Source organism: Bufo gargarizans, chromosome 3 (assembly GCF_014858855.1).
Source record: "Bufo gargarizans isolate SCDJY-AF-19 chromosome 3, ASM1485885v1, whole genome shotgun sequence".
NCBI lineage: Eukaryota > Metazoa > Chordata > Amphibia > Anura > Bufonidae > Bufo > Bufo gargarizans.
In genome coordinates, this window is record NC_058082.1 from 384,289,173 (window position 1) to 384,308,526 (window position 19,354).

The 19,354-nt window shown below is 41.4% G+C and overlaps 1 protein-coding gene across 5 annotated transcripts in view; it reads right to left on the bottom strand.

The window, feature by feature from the left end:
• ANKS1A (ankyrin repeat and sterile alpha motif domain containing 1A) overlaps positions 1–19,354 on the bottom strand; it is a 731,235-nt gene that overhangs the window by 525,050 nt on the left and 186,831 nt on the right. For 4 of the 5 annotated variants that reach the window (XR_006388413.1, XM_044288191.1, XM_044288188.1 and 1 more), the window contains 8 exons: positions 18,761–18,936; positions 18,589–18,675; positions 17,808–17,895; positions 8,807–8,850; positions 8,561–8,681; positions 7,874–8,238; positions 5,931–5,997; positions 5,734–5,840 (listed from right to left, as the gene is read on the bottom strand). Coding sequence is in view for 4 of the 5 variants with exons in the window: in XM_044288191.1 (XP_044144126.1) it covers positions 5,734–5,840; positions 5,931–5,997; positions 7,874–8,238; positions 8,561–8,681; positions 8,807–8,850; positions 17,808–17,895; positions 18,589–18,675; positions 18,761–18,936 (1,055 nt within the window). In the remaining variant the exon portion in view is untranslated. The remainder of the gene's footprint in view (positions 1–5,733; positions 5,841–5,930; positions 5,998–7,873; positions 8,239–8,560; positions 8,682–8,806; positions 8,851–17,807; positions 17,896–18,588; positions 18,676–18,760; positions 18,937–19,354) is intronic. The other variant, XM_044288189.1, reaches the window with a different exon arrangement.

Genomic DNA, 19,354 nt, shown 5'->3' on the forward strand with positions numbered 1-19,354 from the left:
GCATCCGTGCGTTAGGCGGTCCAGAGGAGGTTAATAACGGATTTGATTTGGAGAGGGAAAAAAAACGAGAATAAGAGGATAAATACTGTATATTCATGAGAAAGAGGGCGGATTATCAGTCCCATATATAGAATTGTATTTTATTTCTGGGCAGATAAATATGATAATGTGGAGTAAGTCACAGATATAATATCATGATAGCAGGGATTAATGAAAATCTGGGAAACTGTAGCATTTTTCAATTAGTGGAAGCGGATATCTTGTCACAACAAAAATCAAGTAAAATACCCTTATTTGAGCTGTGGACCAAAGTCTGGAAAACTGCTAGAGAATTGTGGCCTCAGAGGGGAATATATCTCGACACTTTGCTGTGGGACAACGTTCACCTTGGGGAATTAAAATCAATAGAACAAAAAGTGTGGTGGAAATACGGAATTATCAAGGTAGGTCAGTATGGAAAGGGGGAGTTATTTTTTTTTACCTACAATTTAAACATGCTTTGCGAACTGACATAGGAAAAGGAACTCAAATTGTCGCCCTGCCAAGACCATTGATAAACATCTCCAATTTATTAGTGGGTAGGAAACTGACCTCTAAAATATATGGATGGCTGTTATACCAGAAGACATAAAAAAAATGCCATTACTACTTTAAATCATAGATGGCAAAATGTGCTTTTTCTTATAGAATCACTCAATTTAATATACTGTACCGCTTTTATTATTCCCCCAGGATTCTTATGAAATGTTATAAAAATAAAAAATTTAGCTGTAAAAAATGTGGAGAAGAAGGGGCTTGATATTCACATACTTTGGACATTCTGGGGGAAGGTAAAAGAAACAATTTAGAAAAAAGATCTGATTAAAACTCCCATTTGCTTGGAGTCCTGGGAATGATGGATAAAATAGACACCCCTCAAGATCGGGTTGTAATATCTGAACTAATATTTTATGCAAGGAAATGTAATATTGCACACTGGGGAAATAGCGTGGGACCTACAGTTAAATAATGGGAAAATTTGACTAGAGCTTCGCTGATCCGAGAAGAATTCCATTTGGTATCAAGCAAGAAAAAAACATAGATTTGCTAGATCATGGCAGAAGTGGATAAAATGTTTTGGGGGGAGCGGGGAGTAGGAGAAGAGCGATATATATAATTTTCCTTTTTTTTTTTTTATCCCCCTCATCCTTCCTTCCAGGGAGAGGACAAAGAATCAGGGAAATAAGGAGGGATCGAGGTAAAAAGAAATTGGATGTAAAATTAATATGCTATAAAAGAAAAAAGGAATTTATATAATTTGCTATATGACATGAATAAGTAAAGAAATATTGAAATAAGAAAAAAGTACTTGAACAAGACACCTCGATTGTCATCAAACCCTCCAACAAAGGGGGGGGGGGGGGGTAACATTGCGCCCGACTTATGCCAATCTCTACCTGGGCTGGTGGGAAATGGAAGTGGTCTTTAACAAATCCATGGACAATTATCCGTTATGGATCAGGTACATAGACGATGTGTTCCTAATATGGAAATGGAGCAAAGTATTGTTCATGGATTTTGTGACAACAAACAGCCACCAATTGGGTTTGTTTTTCAACTCTGACACCAATACCACATGCATCATATTCCTTGATCTGTCTATTTCTTTGGATAGTGGGGGACAGATTGTTACAAATATGTTGCGCAAAAAGACGTCTACCAAAAATCTGTTGAGATGAGAGTGGACATCCGTCAGCCTTAAAATAAATGATTATACTTACCAGTAATCGTTTTTCCGTGATACCATGACAGCACCCTTGAGAGACCACCTCCATCCAGGACAGGAAACTGCAACTATACAACCAGTTAATTGCGATAACCTGCTGGGACTGCCCAGGAACACAGGACCGGACAGAACACATCTAGGACCCAGAAGGATTGGCCCCAGACTTAGCAGGCGACTCCTAGTGGAGTCTTATGCCGCACCAGGTAACCACAATAACCTCAGGGGCTCCTGCAGCCTGATCCTAGCTCTCTACATAGATGTCCTATCGATAGGACAGGAAACAAAAGCTCCCACGAAAGTTCCTGTTTCCGGTTCTGGATGGAGGTGGTCTCTCAAGGGTGATGTCATGGGTGTAAGGGAAAAAAGGAATCCCAAAGGGGCAATATTTGAGGGTGCGGCATAATTGCTAAGACCTCGGACACTTTAGAAATGCAGCCCAGGATTAGAGAACTCTGTTTACTAAACGGAGTTATCCGCAAGACATTATCAAACAGGATTACCACCACTCTCCAAATTTAAATCGTATACAATTATTATGCCCCAACACTGATGGACAACAAAACAACGAGCTGAGAATTATAGGGACATATGATGAGGCCAACCGAAAAGCAAGTGATATATTACAAAACAACTGGGGAATCCTCCGGTCGGACCCTGATATACGTGATCTTATATCAGACGATCTCAAGTTAACTTTCCGACGGAGTTGGAATTTGCATGATCAATTGGGACACAGCCTGTACCATAGCCCGACTCGCGTTACGCCACACCCCAACATGTCACGTCAGACTCCAGATTCTTGGGGCAGTAGTAGATCTGCGCGTCTGCCAGCTTATACCACGTGGGGGAAAGGCGGCCGCTTGCAGCATATGGACCAGGCACCTATTCAACAGGCCAAGTTCTCCCACAGCCCACCATTAGTACGAAATTGCCGGCAAGCAAGGGATTTGTTAAGATATGTCGGGTAATCAACCCACCAAACCGGTCGGTCGGGGAACACATAGGTATCCTCCCACCAGCCCAGGAGAAGGTTGGCATAAGTGGGGGCACAGGGGCTCCCCATTGCCACCCCCCTGAGCTGGTGGTAGAAATGTGCATTAACCTCTTAGTGACCACTGATTTGCCTTTTTACTGACGTAAACAAAGGGGTTTTTAGCTAAACAACTGGCTTTAATCAATTATTACACGTACCCAAAATGGTGCATTGAAAACTATAACTTGTCCTGCAAAAAATAAGACCTCATACAAGTACATTGATGAAAAAACAAAAAAGTTATAGCTCTTGGAATGTGATTTAAAAAAAAAGGGTGTGGTCATGAAGGGGAAAGAAAGAAATTGTGGGTCAGGGTATACTGGGAAGAGATACTGGCCCATTTTACAGATAGATTCCGACCTGTCTGATATCCTTACGGATCACCCCTCAGTGACGTACCGTAGAGGGAGGAGTATAAAAGATATGCTTGTCCATAGCCACTTTACACCCCCGGCTAAGAAGGGGACATGGTTGGATCAAAAACCCATAGGTGTCTACAGATGTGGTTCATGCAAGGCACGTGAATACCTTTCAACTGCCAAGACTATTACGTGCTCTGTAACCAAACAGATTTTTCAGGTCAGGGATTTTGTCAACTGTAGAAGTAAAGGGGCAATCTACATTTGCCACTGTACTTGTCCTAAGGACTATATAGGCAAAACGGTTAGAGAACTCAGGAGAAGGATCTGCGAACACGTGAACGACATTGTGAAAAAGAATGTCACACCCATGGCATCACATATTAATGAGTGTCAAGTGGGGGGGACCCGAAATGCATAAGATTCTCAGTTCTTGAGTTGGCACCACCATCATCCCCGGGGCGATGAGCGCTGCTTTGTGTTCCACCGGCCGGAAGTAGTCATATCCATAGATCGGAAGTGATGGAACCAGGAAGTGGACGCGGTCACGTCTTGATGATTCTGGGTGGGAAATTTGAGAGTGATGAGCTATTTAAAGGGGGCACCTGGCGCAAACATGTATGGGCCTTTGGAGGAGAAGGGGTGACTTAACCCTAAGACGGACAACTAACTGTAAGTAGGGATATCTATACTCGTCTAGTCTTTACTATCTTTAGTGTGACTGGTGACTAGGAATTTTTACCCTCTACAGTCTAGGCAATTTACTTTACTTGAGGCCATTCAAGAAATAACTGGACTCTTTATGCTGGTTCTAAGACAGCGTTCTACCTTTTAACTGTGGACACTGGTGGAGGCTATGCATTGGACATATCTTGTTCTATACCATTTGTACCTTCCCTCCACAGATACCTGCAAGGGACTCCAGCGAAATTGGCTAACGATGTTATCATGTGCCTTACCTAGTCCGTCTGATTGTAATCTCTCCCCTTGTTATCAATGAGTGGTCCCCCTATTAACTTTTTGCACATCTATTGAACATAGGATATCACAATATCATATAGATATCGACATCCACAATGAATGTATTGAGAATATAGGATATCCTAATATCATATAGATATTCGGCATCTATAATGTATTGACCCCCTGATAATCCCACAGAGTGGGGGAAACGCGTTGGGGTATTAATGACGTCTATATGTACAAATAACGATGCACTGTGTACCTAGTTGGCTGTAATAACCAGCAGCACGAGGGCTGTATAGTCAGTTCATCAATAGGCCCTATATCATTAGGGTAGCTATATGTGGTATTGTTGTTTTTTTTGTTTTTTTCTGTATCTGCCCACTTTCAAGCACCATCCCCTCAGGACCATCGTGTCAGGGATGTGTGAGGTTTAGATCAGCCCAGGTTCGAGGACAGGGAGTCCGCACCATTAGGGGTCGTCCCTGGCCTGAGCAAGACCAGGTAGAGACGACAGGGACAGTTTCGCCTCCATCCCCTGGTATGCTTTGCGGTGCTCAAAGCGGCAATACATCTGAGTGGACCCTCAGTTAGTATTGTCCTTTTTGTATTTATTTCACTTTTTAAGGAATATAATTAAAGTATATAATTTTCAATGGGTTATATAAGTTGCTGGAAGTAGTTTTGAATATACTAAACCGTGCTGGACTAGGAATAATTCACATCAGGCAATGCTTCTTGTGAAAAGCAAACCCAGAACTGGTGTGTGTTTTTTATAGGGCAGGGCAGCTGTAACCAACACCTCCAATCTCATCTCATTGATTGGACTCCAGTTGGCTGACACCTCACTCCAATTAGCTCTTGGAGATGTCATTAGTCTAGGGGTTCACATACTTTTTCCACCTGCACTGTGAATGTCTACATGGTGTGTTCAATAAAAACATGGTAACATTTAATTCTTTGTGTGTTATTAGTTTAAGCAGACTGTGATTGTCTATTGTTGTGACTTGGATGAAGGCCAGATCACATTTTATTACCAATTTGTGTAGAAATTCATATCATTCCAAAGGGTTCACATACTTTTTCTTGCAACTGTATACCTTCAATACACTATCAGTTAAAATAAAAAAACTGCTAAATAACAAAGACTCGAATTTCCATTTCACCTCTCTTGACTGTTCAGAGAGAGGACTTTCTCTGCCCTGGCCACTGCAGGGACAGGAAACACCGAGTTATGGTGGTGGGAGGGAGCAATTTAACCTCTCTCTGTTCCTCCCCCTACAGAGGTCAGGGGTCAATTTGTTCCATATCTATGCTGTAATGGGGGCGGAATGGAAAATAGGATTTGGATAATGTTCCACTCTAATGACAACTAGCCTCCTCAACTTTCTCTGCTCAGTTCTCCTTATAGGTACGAGTCCCAGAGGTGGAACCCACATCTATGAGACAATGGGGGCATATCCGAGCGATATGCCCCCATTGTCTAAGATGGGATAACCCCTTTAAGGCCAAAATAAGCATGGTCCTTTCCACTGCTGGTAGTGGAAGGAACCTTTAAACTTTCTCTTTCAGAATTGTCAAATGAACAATACTACTTCAAAAGATAAACTCACCAAAAAACGGACATCATCGAAACCATTCAACACAAATTTACTCTCATACTGAGGAAGATCCAGAGACTGCAACCACTGGGCTACACTCTGACAAGGCATACGAGACCCTGTGGATGCAGTATGGGGAAAAAGATTACATGGGCAAAGACGGCAGAAAGGATTTTTTTTTATATATTATGCTTTTATTGTATTGTTACCTGCCATGACCTGTAGCTCCTGAGAGAATTCTATGCCCTTCCCAATTGAGTTCATTATCTTATCAATCTGTAAAAAAAATTAAGAAAGAAAAACTAGAACAAAGGCAAAGGATGTAAACAAGTACTTACATGGGGATGGATTATAGTTTAAAATGTTGGCATTGCTACAAAGTTTTAGGAGATTTTCTGGGGTCCTTACTGTTTGTACAGCAAACATCTGTGCAAGCTTTTTGATTTTTGTTCACCTGCCTCCTGGTTCCTTGCCCGATTAATCTTCTTTACCTTCTAAAGAGGAGTGGGACTGCAGGTTTGCTGAAAACTACACGTACTGTCATGGCCAAGTTCTTTTACATCTACAATGAATGCATTGTTATAGTATCTATTGAAATGAATTGACTGAGCACTGTGCATGCATCAAAGCGACTTTAGTGCAAGTGCAGCAGCTCCAAAACTATCCCTCTTCATTGCTGATGTGCCATATGTGGTAGGATGGAGGTAAAAAGTCCTCTCACTGCATGGACAAACAGGGTTGGCTCTCAGGTACAAACCTAGCTGCAAAAAAGTAAGGCATCCAGTGTTCAGGAATAAAATCCAATACTTTTATTTAGGACACAGAAAAAGTAGTCAACCTGGATTTAAAAATTTCTAGGTGCCCTAAATAAAGTTATTCCTGAGTGCTAGCTGCCATCCATATTTTCAGCTCACTTAAAACAAGCCCATCCCAATGTGGCATATTACACATCTGGAAAACGTGACCAATGCCATGATGGCATAGTCAAGGCGAAAGAACTGCAGAAGTTCTACCAACGCTAGGGCTGCAGTAAGCAAGCGTCTGAGGGAATTCCTATGAGAAAACTTGAAAAGTAATTTCAATTAGTGAAAAAAAAATTTTACAAAGATTCCGAAGACTTCTGAATATGATGCAATATTACAGTAGAAAACGAACAAAATGCTTTTGAAAACAAAAAAACAGCTCAGTATATTTTATTTGCTTTCTCAACTCCACTTTGCCAATGAACATTCTTTGACTAAGCAGAGCAAACATAAATGGGGGATAAACCAATGCTAGAATTCTTTGGTTGTGGCTTCTCTCCCACTGGAACAAAGGATCAGATATATAGAAATCCAACATGTCCACCCCCTCAACATACACACCTAAGCTTATCATCAGATTCAGCTGATTATTTTCCTGAGTGTATGGCTGGCTTTGCTCATGTGGCAACAATTGGCTCAGAGAAAATGTTATACTGCAACCTATCAACATTTTGCTTTCATTTTCCATGGCAGATTAGCTGTTACCGGTACTAAGGACAATTTTGTCTGGGCAAGTTGCATACAGTAGATGTATAATGTAGAATGTGAACTCTCAGTTTCTGTAATTTTTCACAAATAAAAATTCTAAACACAGTGTAACAGAAATCATTTTTGATACATTAAAGTAGCATTAATATTTATGTTAAAGAAAATTTTCCAAAATATTAAAAGCAAGCAAGGGTCATTATGGATATGTTTACACTCATATCCCCAGGCATCAGCAGAGAAGAAAGATGGTTTCCCAAGTGTATTTTCACATAAAGTTACAGTCTCCACCACCAAAACACAAGTAGGACAATGCAACAAAATAAATTTCACAAACAAGAAGACGCCCTTAAATACCAGCAGAACCAAGCCAACTGTCCTTACATAATGTTTGGGTAGAGATTATGTGACCAATTGGTGGTTCTGCTGGAAAAGCAGCATTGTTAGAGTAATCTAAACAAACCCCCTACCCATTTAAAACAAAACTGTTCATTTCAGACCAAAGCATAGACCATAAAATCCAAGTGAAAGCAATATTATTTTCTTTCCAAATCACAATTTGAAATAGAGTAAAATACCCCTATTTTGCTAAATTAAACATCCTTCCCTTTACTGTCCACTCACATTTCATTTAAGTGACTGACCTCATCCCACTCAGATGTGAAGGAAGGAGACTTCTCTAGTCTTTTCTTGCTGCTCCCAGCAGCACAATTGCTGAAAGACTCGCTGCGGTTCCAGTCTTCTCCATCACCAGCTGCTGGGGGGGAACACGTTAACAGGTCTGAATCAGATTTGGACAAGCTGCGACGAAGAGGCAACTCCATGTGTGAGGCAGCACCGTTGTTTCCACTGTCTGTGTAAGAAGGTTCACAAGGAACTGGAGGATCTCGAACTTCACAAACTGGAGAAGAACCATGTAGAAGTCCAGAGAAGTGCTGAAGCATGTGGGAATCAGAACTGTCACCTGAGGCTAAACTCCAACCCCCTGAACTGTTCCTCCGTTGCCCACCTAAAAGAGGTAAAAAAGAGAAAACTCTCTAAAAAAGCCCAAAAATTATAGAAACCAAGTTTGGTACATTACACAGTTAATAACAGAAAAAATACAAACCAAGAAGAGAGCCACCCAACAGAGATGGAATGTGGCTGACAAAGACTAGAAATTATCTACAACTACAATTCCAATCCTTCTAAGACACAGTCAGCCGCAGAAATACTGTTAACAGCTTAACAGTGACTACTATTGTTCAAGCCTGATCTCTATCATTTAGCAAATATGGAAAAAATCTTAACAGAGGTAGGTTTTGAAGATATATTTAATAGTGAGTTTTTACTGTTCAGCCTTTCATAGCCATGTGACTCTCCTTCAGAATGGCCACTGGACAAATCAGAAGAACCGCGACAGTTTGCAGGGCAATGTGGATGTTGTAACATTGTTGACAGTCGTGCTCGAACCTAGCGTTAATAATACAGTTAAGAGTATTAAAGTAATGATGCATTGTTACTGCATATTGACAATTATTTTTTATAAGATACTATCAAGACATTTAACATCTGAAGATTGGTGTAAATAATCATACCTGAGGTTGAGCGTTAACACCATCTGCTTGCAAGTACAGCAAACCTGTGCAAAACAATCCCATTCCAGTAAGTAACAGGTCTTTCTTATTTAATGTTATAAAGCAAAAGATTTCCAGATCTAATTATTAGGATGAGATTTGGGGAGAACTGATATATGAGTTTTAGTCTGTAATAGGTATTATATTCAAACCTCAAAACGGTTTGCATAACAAAATGCATAACGGAAACCGGACGGATCCGTTATGCAGGCCATAGCCTCTAAAGGCATTCCGTTATGCATTCTGTCATGGAATTGCGTTATGGTCAATGGTAACGGAATCCATAACGCAATTCAGTAAAAAATGAATGGGCAATCACCAAAAATGAAGGTAATATTAAAATATAAAAATATGTTTTCCAGTACGGCGAATGGCATAAAAACGTATCAAAATGGAAGATTCACCATTTTTTTCCATTCCTTCTCTTACCCTAAAAAAATGTGAGCAAACACAATCCAAAATGTTATCACTAAAAACTACAGCTTGTCCTGCAAAAAATTAGCCCCCACACAGCTCAGGAGACATAACTATAAAAAAAAAAAAGTTATGGGGGTCAAAATAAGGTGATGTAAAAACAAATAAATATTTTTCTTTTCAAGTATTAATTTATTTTTACAGTAATTAGACATATAAAACCTATCCATATGTGGTATCGTTGTAATCGTACTGACCCAAAGAATGAGGAGAACAGGCGAGGGACAAACCAGTAAACGGTGGAGGAATTAATATTTATTTTCCAATTCCACCACATTTGTATGCAACAGTTATGGCTTCAGGAAGACAGGGAAGAAAAATGAAAACGGGTAAGAAAATAAGGGTAAGGCATAGCGACTCAAATTTACCACTAACATAAAGTACAATGTGTCACAAGAAAACAATCAAAGAATGGCTTGGACATTACCTTATGGACTTATTACCAAATGGAGTGCAAAAATCGGCCTGGGCCTTAGAGGGGTTGCCTCACCTTGCAATTTGAGCACAGCCTGGATCTTTATCTTTATCATTCTGGGGGGCCATCACACTTCATTTGATTGATGGTACAGGGAGAGCTGTAATCACGCCCACAGCTTGCCTGTGCCGTGCTCGCTCCCCTGGCTGAGAGTGCAAGGGGCGCACTACATTACTAAGTCAAAAGCAGGCCGAAGAGCTGTCATCTATCACAGATGACAGCCTAGATTCCGAACATGTAGTGGTTCACCCCCATGCCTGGAGCTGCTTTTTCTTGTGTTTAACAGCTCCCAGGCTTCTGACATTATTGGGAGCTGTTCAACACAGTACATAGGAGGTGTCCGGGACAGAAGGGAGCCGAGCATGAGCAGCTTTAAGAGCTCGCTTCCGTGATCCAGGCCACCATACAAGCCAGCTCTGTACTTCGCAATGAGCAGACGCAGCTATTAGATTGCAGTGGTAGCTATAACCCCACAACGGGCATGCTCTAAATGGCTACAAGATTAGGATTATCTAGGAGAGGAGGCCATTTTGAAGCATGAAGTATATTAGTAAGTTGTTTATTATGGGGTTATATTGAACATAACTACCATTGTTCCAAGTGAGAAAACCCCTTTTAGGCTACTTTCACACTAGCGTTCGGCTAGCGTTCGATCGGATCCGTTCTGAACGGATCCGATCATAATAATGCAGACGGAGGCTCCGTTCAGTACGGATCCGTCTGCATTATTTTAGCAAAAAAAAGCTAAGTGTGAAAATAGCCTAGTACGGATCCGTCCAGACTTTCAATGTAAAGTCAATGGGGGACGGATCCGCTTGAAGATTGAGCCACATTGTGGCATCTTCAAACGGATCCGTCCCCATTGACTTACATTGAAAGTCTGGACGGATCCGCACGCCTCCGAACGGCCAGGCGGACACCCGAACGCTGCAAGCAGCGTTCAGCTGTCCGCCTGTCCGTGCGGAGGCGAGCGGAGCGGAGGCTGAACGCCACCAGACTGATGCAGTCTGAGCGGATCCGCCTCCATTCAGACTGCATCAGGGCTGGACGGCTGCGTTCGGGTCCGCTCGTGAGCTCCTTCAAACGGAGCTCACGAACGGAAACCCGAACGCTAGTGTGAAAGTAGCCTAAGGCGAAAAGAGGCTTGGTTTAGAAGGGGTTTGTTATGATTTTTTAAATAAATAAAAATAAAGTTAAAAAAAGGTAAAACTGCATTATGGTTAAGGACCTGGATGAACTAATAAACATACCTAAAAGAACTAACTAGAGATCCATTAACCGTAAAATAAGGAGATTTGCCTGTGCTATCCAAATAATGTAAAAAACTGGATTAGTGAACATACAATCTTTATTATAGTGTACATATACAAATAAAAGGGGCAGAATTACTAATAGTGATGGCAGTTTATACTAAGTATACAAATGACAATCCTAACCTCTTAAAGGGAACCTTTTTAATGGGTCAAAACATTATAAACTAAGTAGCGCTGTCCAATCGCAGCAGAGAGCGTCACAGCCAGGGAGAAAAATAAATAAAAAACCCACCAAAATAGGACCAATCTAACAGTCACCTCATCCCACAAAAAATGAGCCCCTACCTAACACAATCGCCAAAAAAAATAAAAAAAATATGGCTCTCCGACTATGGAGACACCAAAATATGTTTTTTTTATTTTATTTTTTTCCAAAAATCTTTTATGTCAAATGTATAAAAAATAAATAAAAAAATTACTAATTGCCGCATAGGTAACAACCTGCTCTATAAAAAGTACCACATGACCAAACCCCTCAGGTGAAGACTGTAAAAATAGTCAAATAAAAATGGTGTCAGAAAAGCCATTTCTTTTTTTTTTTTTTCACCTTACATCATAAAAAGTTTAAAAGAAAGTGATCAAAGCGTTACAGTTGCAAGAAAAAGTATGTGAACCCTTTGGACTGATATGGATTTACGCACAAATTGGGCAGAAAATGTGATCTGATCTTCATCTAAGCCACAACAATAGACAACCACAGTCTGCTTAAACTAATATGTAGCCACAGGATGAGAAAGGCGCTCATAGGGTAAATAGGTAAAGATGAAACCGCGTTCTTCAATTTAAGATGAGTATGTGCTGCTCACCTGTTTAGGTTGCACCGATTGGGTTCAACCGTGATGAAGGTCCGCTGGATTAGCTAGGTATCAGGTTGGAGCTGCAGCGTCCAAATGAACCAAAGGGGCGAGGGCCAAGTCCCCACTTCGTTAATTACTAGAAATACTGACAGTGCCCATCACGACCTTTGTGGTCTGGCAAGCTGGTGGACGTGAGGCGCAAATCACAACCGGTTTTGACAAGTACAGGTTTATTGAGAGACTTCTCAATAAACCCATACTTGTCAAAACCAGTTGTGATTTGCGCCTCACGTCCACCGGCTTGCCAGACCACAAAGGTCGTGACGGGCACTGTCAGTATTGCTTAAACTAATGACACACAAAGAATTAAATGTTACCATGTTTTTATTGAACACACCATGTAAACATTTACAGTGCAGTTGGAAAAAGTATGTGAACCATTGGATTTAATAACTGGTTGAACCTCCTTTGGCAGCAATAACTTCAACCAAACGTTTCCTGTAGTTGCAGATCAGATGTGCACAACGGTCAGCAGTAATTCTTCACCATTCCTCTTTACAGAACGGTTTCAGTTCAGCAATATTCTTGGGATGTCTGGTGTGAATCGCTTTCTTGAGGTCATGCCACAGCATCTCAATCGGGTTGAGGTCAGGACTCCGACTGAGCCACTCAAGAAGGCGAATCTTCTTCTGTTTAAGCCATTCTGTTGTTGATTTACTTCTAAGCTTTTGGTCGTTGTCCTGTTGCAACACCCATCTTCTGTTGAGCTTCAGTTGGTGGACAGATGGCCTTAAAGGGAACCTGTCACCGGGATTTTGGGTATAGAGCTGAGGACATGGGTTGCTAGACGGCCGCTAGCACATCCGCAATACCCAGTCCCCATAGCTCTGTGTGCTGTTGTTGTGTAAAAAAAGCAATTTGATACATATGCAAATTAACCTGAGATGAGTCCTGTACGTGAGATGAGTCAGGGACAGGACTCATCTCAGGTTAATTTGCATATGTATCAAATTGCTTTTTTTACACAACAACAGCACACAGAGCTATGGGGACTGGGTATTGCGGATGTGCTAGCGGCCATCTAGCAACCCATGTCCTCAGCTTTATACCCAAAATCCCGGTGACAGGTTCCCTTTAAACGCCTCCGGACCGCCTAACGCAGATGTGCGGTCCGGAGGCGGCAGCCCTGCGCACGACGACGCATATACGCGTCATCTCGCGTGGGCCGGGATTTCCTGTGAACGCGCGCACACAGGCGCGCGCACTCACAGGAACGGAAGGTAAGCGAGTGGATCTCCAGCCTGCCAGCGGCGATCGCTCGCTGGCAGGCTGGAGATCCACATTTTTTAACCCCTAACAGGTATATTAGATGCTGTTTTGATAACAGCGTCTAATATACCTCCTACCTGGTCCTCTGGTGGTCCCTTTTGTTAGGATCGACCACCAGAGGACTCAGGTAGCTCAGTACAGTCGCACCAAACACCACACTACACCCCCCCTCACCCGTCACTTAATAACCCCTTATAAACCCATGATCACCCATGATCACCCCATATAAACTCCCTGATCACCCCTCTGTCATTGATCACCCCCCTGTCATTGATCACCCCCCTGTCAGGCTCCGTTCAGACGTCCGTATGATTTTTACGGATCCACGGATACATGGATCGGATCCACAAAACACATGCGGACGTCTGAATGGAGCCTTACAGGGGGTGATCAATGACAGGCGGGTGATCACCCATATACACTCCCTGAACACCCCCCTGTCATTGATCACCCCCCTGTAAGGCTCCATTCAGACGTCCGCATGTGTTTTGTGGATCCGATCCATGTATCCATGGATCCGTAAAAATCATGCGGACGTCTGAATGGAGCCTTACAGGGGGGGTGATCAGTGACAGGGGGGTGATCACCTTGGGGTGTCTTCTTTCCAAAGTGGGGTCACATGTGGGGTATTTATACTGCCCTGGCTTTTTAGGGGCCCGAAAGCGTGAGAAGAAGTCTGGGATCCAAATGTCTAAAAATGCCCTCCTAAAAGGAATTTGGGCCCCTTTGCGCATCTAGGCTGCAAAAAAGTGTCACACATCTGGTATCGCCGTACTCAGGAGAAGTTGGGGAATGTGTTTTGGGGTGTCATTTTACATATACCCATGCTGGGTGAGAAAAATATCTTGGTCAAATGCCAACTTTGTATAAAAAAAAATGGGAAAAGTTATCTTTTGCCAAGATATTTCTCTCACCCAGCATGGGTATATGTAAAATGACACCCCAAAACACATTGCCCAACTTCTCCTGAGTACGGCGATACCACATGTGTGACACTTTTTTGCAGCCAAGGTGGGCAAAGGGGCACAAATTCCAAAGAGCACCTTTCGGATTTCACAGGCCATTTTTTACACATTTTGATTGCAAGGTACTTCTTACACATTTGGGCCCCTAAATTGCCAGGGCAGTATAACTACGCCACAAGTGACCCCATTTGGGAAAGAAGACACCCCAAGGTATTCCGTGAGGGGCACGGCGAGTTCCTAGAATTTTTTATTTTTTGTCACAAGTTAGCGGAAAATTATGATTTTTCTTTTTTTTTCTTTTTTCCTTACAAAGTATCATATTCCACTAACTTGCGACAAAAAATAAAAAATTCTAGGAACTCGCCATGCCCCTCACGGAATACCTTGGGGTGTCGTCTTTCCAAAATGGGGTCACTTGTGGCATAGTTATACTGCCCTGGCAATTTAGGGGCCCAAATGTGTAAGAAGTACCTTGCAATCAAAATGTGTAAAAAATGGCCTGCGAAATCCGAAAGGTGCACTTTGGAATATGTGCCCCTTTGCCCACCTTGGCTGCAAAAAAGTGTCACACATGTGGTATCGCCGTACTCAGGAGAAGTTGGGCAATGTGTTTTGGGGTGTCATTTTACATATACCCATGCTGGGTGAGAAAAATATCTTGGTCAAATGCCAACTTTGTATAACAAAATTGGAAAAGTTCTCCTGAGTACGGCGATACCAGATGTGTCACACTTTTTTGCTGCCAAGGTGGGCAAAGGGGCGCATATTCCAAAGTGCACCTTCCGGATTTCACCGGTCATTTTTTACACATTTCGATTGCAAAGTTCTTCTCACACATATGGGCCCCTAAATTGCCAGGGCAGTATAACTACCCCACAAGTGACCCCATTTTGGAAAGAAGACACCCCAAGGTATTCCGTGAGGGGCATGGCGAGTTCCTAGAATTTTTTATCGCAAGTTAGTGGAATATGAGACTTTGTAAGAAAAAAATTAAAATAAAAAATCATCATCATTTTCCGCTAACTTGTGACAAAAAATAAAAAGTTCTATGAACTCACTATGCCCATCAGCGAATACCTTAGGGTGTCTACTTTCCGAAATGGGGTCATTTGTGGGGGTTTTCTACTGTCTGGGCATTGTAGAACCTCAGGAATCATGACAGGTGCTCAGAAAGTCAGAGCTGCTTCAAAAAGCGGAAATTCACATTTTTGTACCATACTTTGTAAACGCTATAACTTTTACCCAAACCATTTTATTTTTTTTTGCCCAAACATTTTTTTTTTTTATCAAAGACATGTAGAACTATAAATTTAGCGAAAAATTTATATATGGATGTCGTTTTTTTTGCAAAATTTTACAGCTGAAAGTGAAAAATGTCATTTTTTTGCAAAAAAATCGTTACATTTCGATTAATAACAAAAAAAGTAAAAATGTCAGCAGCAATAAAATACCACCATATGAAAGCTCCATTAGTGAGAAGAAAAGGAGGTAAAATTCATTTGGGTGGTAAGTTGCATGACCGAGCGATAAACGGTGAAAGGAGTGTAGTGCAGAAGTGTAAAAAGTGCTCTGGTCATGAAGGGGGTTTCAGCTAGCGGGGCTGAAGTGGTTAAAGAGGTTGTCCGAGTTATTTTTTTATTCTATGTTCCTAACTAAGCAAATGTAACAGCTTTCCAATTCACTCACTTTATCTCCAGTGCTTGGTTTCTCAGATTTCACAGAGGGTCACATGACCTGTGATGTCAGCTTCTCTCCCTGTGCTGATAATGTTCGTTTACAAGCCTGTAAACCAGACGTCACTGTGCTGGCCACGCCCCCCCTTTACTGCCGTCTGCTCTTTGCAAGGATACTTAATCCCTTCAGCTGCACAGCTCTGCAGCAGGGACAATTCTGGGCACAGGATCTGACAGACTAGAGAGAGCATTACACAAGAAGGTAGGGAGAAGATCCTGTGTGTATTAGCAGTGTCATTTTACAGATGGGGCATGTAGTCCTACACATACAAGCAGGCAGACATGTCACTCAGGGCAGCTCTTGTATCCACTCCCTTAGCAAAGCAGGGGGAGGGGCAGAGATTGTTGTTATTGCATGTAAACAAAGAGCCAGAAAAGAACCAGGGAAATTAGGAAAAATATATATATATATTTTTGCATAAAACTTGCTTAGCTCAGTTATATATCAGATTTTCAGTGCTATATTATTTTTTTCATAACTCGGACAACCCCTTTAAGTTCTCCTGCAAAATGTCTTAATAAACTTGGGAATTCAATTTTTCCTTTGATGATAGCAATCCGTCCAGGCCCCAACGCAGCAAAGCAGCCCCAAACATGATGCCCCCACCACCATACTTCACAGTTGGGATGAGATTTTGATGTTGGTGTTCTGTGCCTCTTTTTCTAAAACACATAGTGTTGTGTGTTTCTTCCAAACAACTCAACTTTGGATTCATCTGTCCACAGAATATTTTGCCAGTACTGCTGTGGAACATCCAGATGCTCTTGCGCAAACTGCAAACGTGCAGCAATGTTTTTTTTGGACAGCAGTGGCTTCCTCTGTGGTATCCTCCCATGAAATCCATTCTTGTTTAGTGTTTTACTTATCGCAGATTCGCTAACAGGGATGTTCGCTAAAGACTTACAAAAGTCTCTGGCATATGCTAACACTCTAGGATTATTTTTCCCCTCACTGAGCAGTCTGTGCTGTGCTCTTGCAGTCATCTTTACAGGATGGCCACTCCTAGGGAGAGTAGCAGCAGTGCTGAACTTTCTCCATTTATAGACAATTTGTCTGGACTGGTGAACAGCAAGGCTTTTGGAGATACTATTATAGCACTTTCTAGCTTTATGCAAGTCAAAAATTCTTAATCGTAGGTCTTCTGAGAGCTCTTTTGCGTGAGGCATCATTCACATCAAGCAATGCTTCTTGTGAAAAGCAAACCCAGAACTGGCGTGTGCTTTTTATAGGGCAGCTGTAACCAACACCTCCAATCTCATCTCATCGGACTCCAGTTGCCTGACACCTCAATCCAATTAGCTCTTGCAGATGTCATTAGTCTAGGGGTTCACATACTTTTTCCACCTGCACTGTGAATGTTTAAATGGTGTGTTCAATAAAAACATGGTAACATTTAATTCTTCATGTGTTATTTGTTTAAGCAGACTGTGATTGTCTATTGTTGTGACTTAGATGAAGATCAGATCACATTTCATGACCAATTTGTGCAGAAATCCATATAATTCCAAAGGGCTCACGTACTTTTTCTTGCAACTGTATATGCACCCCAAAATAGTGCAAATCAAATCATCTCATCCTGCAAAAATTATTCCCTACTTAAGACAATCGCCCCAGAGAAGATCCTAGGCTACAGGAAGCAGGTTGGTTCCATGCCTACAGCAGAATCACAATAGATGTGTTCAGCTGTTATTATAGTAAAATAAATACAAAATTATGCAAAAGTAATGTTCGTGTCCATATAAGATTTTTATAGAAGATGAAGTACACTGGAGGAGGTGTATAAAAGGCAGACAACCCAAAACAAACTGGCGTGTTCAGAACCACATCGAACAAATGTTTGAATGAATGAGTATGGTCTTCCTTCAACTCCATTACCTTGCTGATCTGGCCTCTTGGTCTCAGCAGTCAGTAGCAGCTCATAGGGATTCTCTTCCTCCCGACTAACGTGTATATTACTATTGACCTTTTAAACAAAAAATAAATAAAAATTAAGCACCTTAAGAGTTCTCTGTCATACTGGTCATATACAGTACATAATGTAGCCATGGATGTATTTGGATCCTAAGCATTCTGGAAAAAGATTAGCCTGTAAAGGTACACATTAGAAAATGAACTATGAAAGAGTCCGCACAAGAGGTAAAAATATTCTTAGGGCCAAGCCTTGGGAAAGGGGGCTTGTCCCTGTCGAGCGACTTGGAACGTTGACTTTCTTCCATGTGGACTCACTTTCAGAGACTATCTGAATTGATAAGCATATGGCAATAGCATAGCACCACAGCATTCACCATTGAGGCTTTTTGCACTGCATTGTACTGCAATCCGTTTTTGGAAGTGTCTACATCTGATCCCTTGACTTTAACTTATATATTTCGAGCATTTGCACTTTATACTATGTTTTACATGTCTGCATTGAGTTTGTGCCTCACATAAATCTATTTCCCTACTGTTGTGTGGATGCCTCCAATTTTTAAACTTCCATACATGTATTTTAATTGCATTCTATAAAGGAAAATTATATATTCTGTGACTGTTTCTGCTTTGGGTATTTGCACCATTGCTTCTAGTAGGTTCAAACTCTTAAAAAAAATTGGTCACCTCTGTACCCACGTCGTTTTTAGTAAATGACCCCCATTAACTTTAGATAAAACAAACATACTTCCCGAAAAGCACCTACACTCCATTTTCTCTGTAACTCTTCTTCATCTTCTGGTGGAGGTTTAGCAGGTGGAGGTGGCCTTTCCTTCTGTATATATAAAAACAAATAACAATAAAAAAGTTGGTACTATGACAATGGATAAACGCAACAGTTAAAGTGCAAGTTCACTTACATGTCGCATTTTTGGATTTTCATGGCATAGGGAATCCCTGTCAGAGGAGTGCCCGCTACATATACTATCCAAAGATTGACAAGAAGAGGCATTGTATAGTGCTTCATAAGGGGATTCCAACTGCGATATGCTGTCTAAATCCAAACGCATATCCAGCAATTGTCTTTGCATACTCCCTAAAAATAGTAGAACATTTGGTAAAGAAAAAAAGTTTGCACCAGTTTTAAAACAGATTATTTTCAAAAGCATAACTGGGTAAAATGTGAGGGGCATGGTGGCTGGAATGAAAAAGCAGGTTATTTTGATCTGTGTTTTTTGTGAATAGACTATGTGTTAATGCTATGGAGGGGTGATTAATTTTCCCTTCTACAGTTTGTTACCCATTTAAACGAGTGTCATAAACACCATCACATTTACAATGATGAAAACGTTATTCATTTTTTGGATGTGGAATTATAGTGCGTAGAGGGAGGATTTGAGACCACATTATTCACAAAAACCACTTATCGAAATAACCTGCTTCTTCATTCCAGTCAGCATGTCCCTGAGACACTTTTTTGAATATCTCTAAGGAGCCAGTTAACACGGGCCAGA